Source organism: Mizuhopecten yessoensis, unplaced genomic scaffold (assembly GCF_002113885.1).
Source record: "Mizuhopecten yessoensis strain PY_sf001 unplaced genomic scaffold, ASM211388v2 scaffold716227, whole genome shotgun sequence".
In the NCBI taxonomy this organism is placed as follows: Eukaryota; Metazoa; Mollusca; class Bivalvia; order Pectinida; family Pectinidae; genus Mizuhopecten; species Mizuhopecten yessoensis.
In genome coordinates, this window is record NW_018480011.1 from 232,710 (window position 1) to 244,194 (window position 11,485).

The 11,485-nt window shown below is 35.7% G+C and overlaps 1 protein-coding gene across 1 annotated transcript; it reads left to right on the forward strand.

The window, feature by feature from the left end:
* Window positions 1-4,126: 4,126 nt before the first annotated feature.
* Window positions 4,127-10,447, forward strand: LOC110442204 (sulfotransferase 1C4-like). Its single transcript, XM_021485697.1, has 6 exons — window positions 4,127-4,194; window positions 5,743-5,958; window positions 7,769-8,093; window positions 8,735-8,838; window positions 9,471-9,645; window positions 10,299-10,447. Exons 3-6 carry the CDS (start codon window positions 7,853-7,855, stop codon window positions 10,409-10,411), a joined length of 633 nt encoding a protein of 210 aa, XP_021341372.1. The 5' UTR covers window positions 4,127-4,194; window positions 5,743-5,958; window positions 7,769-7,852; the 3' UTR covers window positions 10,412-10,447.
* Window positions 10,448-11,485: the final 1,038 nt, after the last annotated feature.

An 11,485-nucleotide genomic window follows, 5' to 3' on the forward strand; every position in this document is an offset into this window, starting at 1 on the left:
TCACAGGTCCACTAGAATTGAAAACAAATGGCATATAAAAAAAACATTCTTGGTGCTTTTTATACGTCTTGCAATCACTGGCCTTTCTTGATTTCGCGACGGAAATGGCTGGTTATGAATGCGCCTCTGGGGTTCGAAGTAGTAACTCGGATAGTTTTGGCAATTACCGTACCTTTTCAATAGATTTTTTGCACATTTCAAACGTTTGACATTTTGTTCAGATGTCAGCACAATTTTCGTTATAAGCACTTTGTCAGAAAGTGATGTGTATTTCTTTCTGAAATACCAACCGTATGAGCTATCTCAGAAACAGTATAATGACCATCGTTCTTATTTATTGCTTTCACAGCAGCAATGTTCTTCTTTGATGCTGTAACAACTGGCCTGTCTTGCCCTGTGTCCTGTTTGATGTTAACAGTTCTCAATGTGACGGAGAAGTGCATTTTTATGCTGCACAACTCTGTGTACCTTGTTTTGGTGATATATGTAAAGTACACTGTGCTTTAATGTAGGTGCGTATTGCAGTTTTAGTCTCAACCGTCATTTTAGCATTGATAAGTACAAAATGTAGCCGCTACTCACGAGCGCATGTTCTTGTCGGATGGTGTCGAAAGTTTGCACGTGCATTGTTCTTTAAATGCATGTGCAGTATGCCACGGATCAAAGCTATTGTATTGCCCGTTAGTACGAGAGCTGTGTGGTGACAGGATTCATTGAATGACCCTCGTGAATTGTAATACGGGCCCAAAATAAATAAAACGAGGGAAAATAATGATCAAAGGGTCTTCTACTTCATCGACGACACTTGCCATGTAAAGCTTGTTCAAATCGAAGTTATGTCACGTCTCCATAGCGAGAAGCGGTAATATAGTGACAACTAAACAACACCTATAGCTATATGACATAGCCAAAATGACGCGTGTCGCTACCGACTCGAACCATAGCGTCCGGGACGGCTGGTATCGGATTTTAGAGAGTACCTTAGACTATTAATACAGATATGGCTTATTTCGTCTCCAACTAAAAAAACACCAAAAAACAACAATCAGGAAAAACATTTTCACAATATAAGGTGAATGTAATTTAATGTAATTTTTTTTCTAAGAACAAGACTTTGTTCTAATTTAAATTCTTTCAAATTTATTCTCCATAACATTTGACATGAGAAATTCTTGAGACCAGAGAATAAAACTCTTTATACAGGAAGGGTGGTCCCTCTCGGAATAAAGGAGCAGAGTTCGAAAGGAAAATGGGGATGCATCTACTCCTTAACCATGAAACGGATCTTGACTTTGTTTGGATTATGTCATCTCTTTACCGAGGGAACTCAACTTTGTATACAAGAATGACGTGGCCTCTTTGGGACATGGATGCGCGGGACAAAAGGAAAAATGGTTTTAATATTTGAAAGATCATTTTTTTCAAGAATGACTAAAAGAATAATTTATTCTATTGGCTTAGGGCAATTCTGGGACAAGGGATTTTCATTTTTCATATATGAAAGGTGGCGCTCCACTGTGGGGATCCTCGATACTCCAGGGTTTACGCTCACTTTCGCTCCCTGCACCCCTGGACTATTGAAGACAGACGGTTAGCTATTTGATTGGTATCAGGAAAAAAACCGGACTGATCGCTAGACTGATACCTGCCCTTTGATGATTACAGAGGAGCGACACCCGACCTCCGCAGGTTTCTTTTATTGTACATCAAATGATCAAACTTATCTTCTCGTCTCATCCACAAGGTGGTGCACACTGAGCCTTCGATTTTGCTGTGAAATATATATTCGAGGGTGCAGAGAGCGAAAGTGAGCATAACCCTGGAGTATCGATGATGCTCTGTGGGCAGATGAATGGGGTCTCGAGTACGGGTGCATGATGCTTTACCTAGTTGAAGGCGTTTCAATTTTGTTGTAAACACACAAGGAGCTTCCTGTTTTGGTAGGAAAGGGACACGCTCACAGGAAAATGACAAAAGATGTATCGTTACTTCTTGTCTAACTCTAATATTACATATATCTCATGACTAGTTGTCAGCTATGATAATACTAATTGGAGGTTCTTATATACCGCTTTAACACAACCTAGTTCGTAGGTCGTCACAAATTATGAACTAGTTCTGAACTGATTTTGCAGGTTATTTACATTGACCTACGTTCAAGGCCGTCGGGATCAAATGTGTTAAAAATCTCAAACAGTTTCTTCCCACTAGCTTATTTAACGGCAAACGTTAATACTATTTTGACAGTAGAATGATCGAATGAAGGACCATTATGTTTGTTTAAATGAATGTTGTTTGTCTATCTTCGGGGTCATATGTGTGAAACTGTTTAAACGAGTTACCCAGAGGCCTACCGAGTATGCGGATATTTGTTATAAAGCTTGATTGATTAAAGGACTATCACGTTTGTTGAGATGAATAGTTCTTGGCTAATTTCAGAATCACCGATGGAAAAATAGAAAAAAAAAAAAAAAAAAAAAAAAAAAAAATACTACAGGCGATTTCAAACTCACTGTTTCACTAACATCTCGCCTTGTTAACACCATGTTGAATATTGAAAGGAAAAACAATTGGAGATAGTTCAATAGTATAAGACTCTTTCATGCCCAGGGTGTAGGATAGGGAAATTCCACCCGAGGGGTTTACAAATTTGGTAAAACCCGAAGCTGTTTGCACAGAAAAAGCAATCACATCTTTCTAAAGTGTACGGTAAATATATCGTAACAGGTGTTAATTTCATCACGTCGCCTTTTCCGCGTGAAATGGGGTGTAAGATAGAAATGTCCTACATCCCTTTCTTAGCCTGGACTAATAGATTCTATCACGCTTCGAAAAGTCTCACTCGGAGTCAGAATACAACACCTTCGTTCGTTTCGTTTTCGGGGCTGACATCGTTGTGTTATTGTTAATAGTAATGGTAAATGTTCCTTCAGTGATTGTTGTGCCTTGGAATATACTCGGGATTTCACATTCATTGGATTTACGAACGCTTTCAGGCTCGCACATGGACATGCTATTGTGCGCTGTAGTCACATGTGTAATGTGTGTTGACTGTTTGTTTGACATCGGCCGATGCGAGGTAGGTGCACTAGACCCAGTGTGTCGTCCTAAGTCCGTTTGTATGGTTTCATTTGAACGATTGGTCATTGAGAGAAGAGACAACATCCTATGTTTTTGTTTATTATTGACTGTTCTGTAATTATCCAATACATGTGTATAAAAGTGATGATGTAATCAGTTTTGGTAAAAGTGCACAGAGTCGCAGGTCATGTTGAAAAAAGTGCGTTGTCTGTGACATAATAGCGCGTGCCAGCTGTCTTGATAGAGGTAGATCAAGACAGGTTTATATTTTCCCTACCAAAAACGGGAATGTGCGGGAGAAAGGTCTTTCTCTTACCCTGGACAGGTGTATCCGCATTTTTACCGGTGTAAGATTTCCTTGTCTCACCCTAGGGTTGAGACGGGGGGATTCCCCTATTCATAACAATGGTGTGACGTCACTTCAACAATACAATGACGTCACGTCAACAATCCATCAACGACACGTCAACCCTGAATTTAACATGTAACGTTGTCATTACATTGTGTATATGATACACATTGAAAGAACAGGGTAAGAGAAAAAGAATCATTCACCCCCTTGTGGGTAAGATAGAGGAATCTAAACCCTCGGGAAAAGATTCTTCAGTTGCCAAACACTCGGCAAAGCCCCCAAGGGGGTGAAATATTCTATTAATCTTAAACACAGGGAAATGAGAGAATATCCTCCGCCGAAAGTGCAATAAATTCAAAAACTACTACAAAACTACATGTAATAACAGTCGTTAGGTTTTCCTCTAACGGAATTTTGCATTTATTTCCTGTCAAATAATATAAGATATTGGCGTGCAAACTTTTTAGTGATGTGTTTCTATATAATACTTCTTTTTGAACACCGGCACTTTGCTAAAGTTGGACATATGAGCAATGAACTGATTTTAGTGTAGAATGAGAATAATTAGGCTAAACTGGAAAATTTATCTGTTGATGTAAACAATTTCATATTTTATTTTGTAGAAAAGAAATAATTTGATTGATGAAACTAAATTTCAGAAATCATGCGCTGTCCAGATTTCATCTAAATATAATGAATTATCTGACTCCCCGGCTTTTCTTACAACGTACACATTCATGGAAAATGGAATATTTTATCAGGTAAGTAAGCCTGGTAGCTAAATATTTCATGAGTAAACATAAGTGGCATACAGGGTCGATATGAGTGACACGTACCCTGCACTGTGGACGGCGTCACAATCTATAACACTACCATAGCACAGTAATTTCATCAGGAACGCATTATCGCACGTAACATACTATCTCTCAGGGCGGTAAGTACATGTTTTAATCTTTTCCATGCACTTACATTCTTGTCTGTCTTTCCACGTCGAACTCGTACCGAGCCGTGTATATTGTCGTATTTACCTCGATGCTATATGTTCTGTATTTCGTACAATCAGCATTACGTATATGTTGATATACATTTTAATCGTTAATCCAAAGGTATGATTTAAAACAAGCTCTGTTGTTGGTTATTGCACATATTACTCACAACAGTATTGGTTAATGTATATGCTAATTGTATTCATTGTATTAAATTGTATATCTATGTTCTGTAAAGCGCTTTAGAGTGGCTTATGTTAGCTAGATATATCACATTTTGTATTATATTTATATATAGGAACACGTCGGTGGTGAATTATATAATTGTGATCAACCATCGCTTGACTGACAAGTATAATGTCAAATGTTCAACTAATACACCAGGGATATACAGATATGCATGTACATGTATAATGTATAATAAAAAGAAGACCGATCGGTAGGGGTTATAGTGCCGTGTTGGACGCGCAGTCGGTCTATATATCTTTCCCCTCAAGACTTGGCGTTCGGCGATATCTTTTCTTTCTACCAATTTGACCCCTCCGACAAGGTTAGACTGACATTCTGAAGTTCCACACCAGTCCAAAAAAGTGTCCCTGCCTTAACATGGCCAGGATTTTCGCATTCTCGGATGTCTTGCCGTCCTGCCTTCATGGCATTGTTGACGGATGGCTCTCCTCTCTATCATGGGATACTAGGCTTTTAAAGAGCCTGGAATTGGTCAGAACACCAGTTACGATATATAATTTCTTGGTCCAACTCGGGCTGTTTCCATTGTGACAAAAGAGACTTAATCACAAAGCTTCGACCTAGACTGTTCAAATTGAGGCTTTTCCCCTCTATGTAACCGTTGCATTACAATGCTCAAGTCTTTGGCGTATGACGTGTTGCTCTTCTATAGGCTCAGCTCATGTTCAATGCACTTGCTGTCGGCGGCCGCCGCAGCATTGATTAGAGCAAGAGAATTTTCTTCTAGAAATTTAAAATTTAAAATTCAAATTTCTCAAATAAGTTTGGAACCCCAATTTGAAATCTTCACAGAACGACCTGATTGGTACCTACATACCTACAATTCACTAGGGTGATAGTTTGTATTATAGGATCTTTGTACAATAGACACAACAATGACACCTTAATTATATTGATTTTAGCATAATGAATATTATATTGATAACATATTCTATTGCGTCGTACATTTGTATGTAAGAAAAGTTGTAAGTTACGTGACAAAGCAAGAAGTATTCAGCGTAATATCCCTATTTTCAAACACACATATCTCATGTACTGTTTATTGTAGATTTGTTATTCAAAATCATTTTTCAGAATACATTTGATACTACATATACCACAGTGACGTAAGTGTTGCCATGGAGATCAGGAAGATGGAAGATAGAGGAGGGGAAGTGATAATCTCCAAATACTATGACGGAATTCACTTCCCACCATTGGTTTCGGGGAACGTAAAAGACCATTTAGAGGCAGTGAGGAACATGAAATACAGGAAAGGCGACGTGCTTCTTGATTCATTCCCTAAAACTGGTTTGTCGACAAGATTAACTAGACTACAATATCAATGTTTATAAATATTCAATCACACATGTATTTATATATATATTTTTTTTTATTTAAACATATTTTATTGCATAAATGAAGCAAACGGATTAGGTACAAGTTATATCAATATTACAAAGGCCCTCTCCATTTTACATAAATTGAGAAATGGCATAATTTGATCACAATGAATACCATTTTTTCATACAATAAATGAAATAATACAACAGATATAAATATGATGCGTTGATGTCATTTCACATAAACTAAACCTTTGGCTGGATTTTATATAGTTACTGAGGGTATCAACATTTACAGAAATGCGTACTACGTCTAGAATATTCAATATCATGTTTCACGTGCCTTATTTGCTCGCTTGTCACATTTGAGGTGTTTTACTTCTGTTCTGTAGCAAGGTTTACTTGAGTGGTTCGAAACGACCCATTTACTTCGTTTCTGTTCTAAATTTGTATATATACCATACAAAATGAATCGCCTTCAGCTGAAAGGACAATTCGAAAAAGGAAGCTTAGAAGTATACCAGAAAAGTTAACTATTACATAGAAACGAAGTATGAATGCTTCGTTTGTGTACCAACCAAATGTGTATAGTTTAATCTTGTCTGCAAACCCTTCACAATTACTCTTTACAAACAATATCCTGGCTTCCTGCATCACCAAGTAAACCCTACCGATTCATTTTCCAATTGGTTGGAATGACGAAATACACACGGCTTTTGGAATACCCATGAATGATGAGGATACGGACCTGCCTCAAAATCTTTGGATTCCAAAAACTTTACAAATATCCTTAAATACAACATTTTATCTCTATCGTTGGTACTTGCACAACCAATCCGTTATCCAAACTTCCTTCTACCCTTGATTTACAGTCTTATTCTGACGATGTATATACTATAGGAACTGAGAAATTTCACTACGAAAGCACATAGCAAACTGAAGGGACGAAATATTAATGATTCGTCTGTGGACCAAACAAAAAGGGAATATGTGTATTGAGTCAAAGTATAAATGATCGGTTTGTGTACCAAGCAAATCTTCATTTTGATTTCTTAGCAGAGTTTTAACAATTAAAATGAATTAAAAATTAAAAAGACTTTTGGCGCCAATTGACGACCAATAGAAATACATATCGGGTGTGAAAATGTATTAAGTCATCTAACTTACCACGTAGATTTTCTCTGTGTACCCCGGTTTTCACCCACATTAAAACCCATTGCACAATTCTTTATCCAGACCAAAAACAGTAATTGAATAGTAAAAAGAAAATCTGTTCCAATAATGTTGTAAATGAATACATTTTTTATTTTTTTGCATTTCGACGAATATGTATTTGCGGCTTTGTATCAAACGACTTGTTAACGATTTATTAAGAAATATTTACAGGGTAATGTTTATTCTTCAAAATACGTTTAAATTCCGATCTTTCTGGACTGCTGACCTGTATTTTTAGTTGTTAAAAAAACATTAAGATTAATTATATTTTTTCTCTCATATTCTTATGGATATTATATATGAGAAAAAATATTGTATTGTGAGTTGTAGCTGGGACAATACACGAATGATGTGTTTGTGCCTGAGTAATTAAATATATTTTATTAAGTAAAAAAGATATTATCAAGTAATTTTGATCGCTTTACAATCAATCCAGACGGGATAAATGACACAAAACTAATTAATGTCATATCTGAGTGTTCAAAAGATGTGACAGACAGAATATGAATAGGAATGTTTTAATAACATATATCGACTAGCATGTCTGCTATGTTTATTTAAAGGAACACACTGGACCTATGACATTCTGTATATGTTGAAAAATGAAAAAGCAGAATATAGTACCGGCCATATTGTGAGTCTCGACTATGAAACAGTTGAAAAAAAACGATGCCTTAGACAGCCCAAGAGTTCTGGTGTCTCATTTCTATCCGCAACATATTCCGAAATTTGTTGAAGACGAGAAATGTAAAATCGTCTATGTCTACCGGAACCCAAAGGATACGGCATTATCTATGCACTCCTTCATGAAACGACTAAACGTCGAGGGAATGAAAGGTTATAAAGGCACATGGGAACATTTCTTTGAATTATTCACCACAAAACCAGGTAAGTACAGGTACAACAAGTTCACACAAAAGTCAGGCGAGGTGCAGTTCAACCATTGATATTCTTCTGATTTGCAATAATTGCGACGCAAATACATTTCAAAGCACGTTTTACACGGTAAGGAAATCAGATCGCGTAGCATTGTAATTTCGTAATCTGTGACTATATAGAGCTTTTTGTTTGAACTTTATTGTATACCACGCGTGCAAACCCAAAAGCGCTCTCTCTGCTCTCTATTAATTTTTAACTGAATGACCATCCATGTCTATAGTGTACCAACACACGCAGTAATAAAGTTTTAAGGTGCATATAAAACTATTGATAAAGTTTCAAATTTATGTTTCTTAAAACAGCACTTAATGTAAACAAAGTGTTTTAATTGTTGATTCCCATAAATATAATAACACTCAAACCGTTCACATTTCTTAATCCATTCCTTTTGCATGCATGCATATTTTCTTATTTTGTTTGTTTGTGCGTACACTTATTTAAACGACAAAACACAAAACACATAATAAAACAGATTGATACTAGCAGTTCGTACAAAAGATTGTACATAAGCATTAAGGAAAAAGAGAGTATAACTTCTCAATGCATATCATTTATTTATTCATAAATTTACATTATATTTAAATTTTCAGGGCACTATAATACTTGGTTCGAACACGTGAAGTCGTGGTTGGACTTCAAGAAGAAACATCCGGACGTACCCATTCTGATGGTATCATTCGAGGACATGAAAAAGGTACTTGGTTTATTTCCAAGTCAAATATTTAGAAACATGCCTTTTTAATTTAAAAACGTGTGTGTGTGTGTATGTTTTGATCACTGCATCAATAAGTCCAGTTAAGTTGTTTTTCCTTTTCCTATGGGATTACGTTCTACCAACAGGCAACACAATTTAAGTTGATCGATTTTTTAACCTTTAACATGGAATATTTTATACTCTTGCCAATGAAACTGCGCGAATTCGGTTACTATTCAATATTAGATTGGCCCAATATTGGGCTACTTTGATATTCAAATGTCACAAACATAATAGGTATTATGCCGGTTTTTCAATGATCTGTCGTTTTCATTACGTGAAATCAAATTATGATAAACGAATAATGAACTGTTTCCTTTTACTTTATTTTCCACATTTCCGACTGTCATTTTTTAAGAACCGACATATTGAATATTATGTTCTAAAATTCAAAATAAAGGTCGGATTTGTTTTGTTTACATCAAAGTTTTTCTGAAAAAACAAAAAGATTCAAAAGTTTCATTAGCAGTCTTTATTTACATCCAGCATTAAGCCCTTGTACATAGATGAAGTTCTTTTTTAAAAAATACAAAAGAATGTTAAAAGAGTAAGGTGGGGTTTGTATACTTTAGGACCTCAGAAGCTGTGTTCAAAAGATGGCAGAACACCTCGGGACAAAACAAGACACAGACTTTCTTGATGAAGTTACAAATAAATGTCAGTTTAGCGTCATGTCCAAAGCAAAAACCTCCAATACGAAAGAAACAGCATTGACCAAAGACGACAGCAACCCATTCTACAGGAAAGGTAAGTTATATTCTTATCAATTGCTTGTTACATATAGAATTGTTCTTCCTGTACATTTCATTTCTGATAAAAAGAATTGTTCTTGTACCTCTATATAGTGTTGATCTTCTTTAAAAGATTTCTTATAATTTTTCCGCATATTTTGATGATAAAATAAGCATTCATTTCTTGCTCAGCCTAGCTCTAAACAGTCCTTAATTATAACATTACGCAACTACTTGCCGCATATTAATGGTTTATACCCGACATTGTTTATACTTATATCGCATATATCTGTATAAAATGGCAGCAGCTATTCATTTTTTAATATGTTCTTTTAAGAATGTTTGTTATAACAAGTGTTTAGGAATATTATATTAGATCAGTGACATTGTACTTAAAACATGTTAAGATTTTTTTCTCTTGATCTTGTTGCCAATTATTGAGATCAGCAATATGATATTATCACTAAAATGAGAAAAATACACTATGCGTATTCAAAATAAGTACAGGTTATTTGACATTTTTCGTTCCGATATTAAAGAGTTATTTTTGTTTGCTGTAAGCAATACCTTTTTTGACATATATCTGGTTGTAAAAGAATAATGATTAAACTGTTGTCACAACTCGCATGCACATGAGGTTAATTTAATTTCCCGATTTCAATATTCAAGGTGAGGTGGGTGATTGGAAGAACTGGCTTACTGTCGCACAGGACGAAACGTTTGATGCCGTGATAGAAAAAAATATGACTGACATTGATTTGGAAGTTAAATATACGCTGTGATAGACTTTTCAAGACGGAATATAGAACAATATCCCAGAGAAGTGATTACTACCAAATCATTTATAAGGATTAACAATAAAATTCATAAAATGTTTAAACTAAACAAACTGAGTATTTTGTTTTACATTATTTCACGAATGATTGTATTGTAGAATTGTTATACATTTCTAAACGTCATTTAATCTCAGTTCTGTGTGTTGTTTGAATATTGTAGAATCAATCTGTAACTGTCACATATTATTCAAACGCTTACCCTTCCGGAACTCCGAGTCTTACTATCCTTATTTTCTTTTCGAGGGTCTGAATGTAAGTCTTTACTTCGTTCATATTTTATCTAAATTTTACCTATTTTAGATCAAATTGCGGTTTTGCTAATCTTCGGTACTCTTTTGTCGTGTTTTTATGTAGTTACCCACACCAATAATAAAACCTGGTCTTATTAACTTTTAATATTTGGTCAAAACGTTTTGTTCTATTTTAGCAATTTTGTCACCTTGACAAAACGAAAAAAATTTTTATCTGATACTTTGAATATGGTATCTTTAGAGAAAAACAAATGTGTGTTTATGGTGTAAGTATCTCAACTGTTTCCAGGTTGTGATTCAGGAACTGGCTTCATTCGTCTCTTAATGCCAAGCAATTGTTTATATAGTTTCGGGGTGGGATCTCAACAGTTTCAAAGTTATGACCAAGGGTTTTAGTCTCAAAGGGTGGGGCCAGATCCCGGACCATCCTGGACGCATATTGCATTCGTCTCTTTATACTCAGCAATATATACATGGTTAGAGGATGGGGATCTCGACTTTTTCTAAGTTTTGAATCAGCAACAAGGTCCCTAGGGGTGTGGCTAGACCCAAGAGTGAATGTTACTAACATAATTGTGTTCGTCTCTTTATGTCCAGCATGCGTATATTTAGTTTTTTTTATTATGATCCCAACCGTTTCAAAGTTATAACCCGGGGACTAAGTCCTCAAGGGTAGGACCGACCCCAAGGGCCACAATGGAAGCATATGATTGTTATCCAGTGCAAAGGTCTAGAAAAGAGGTCGTTTAAAGCAATTTAGTTAAATTTC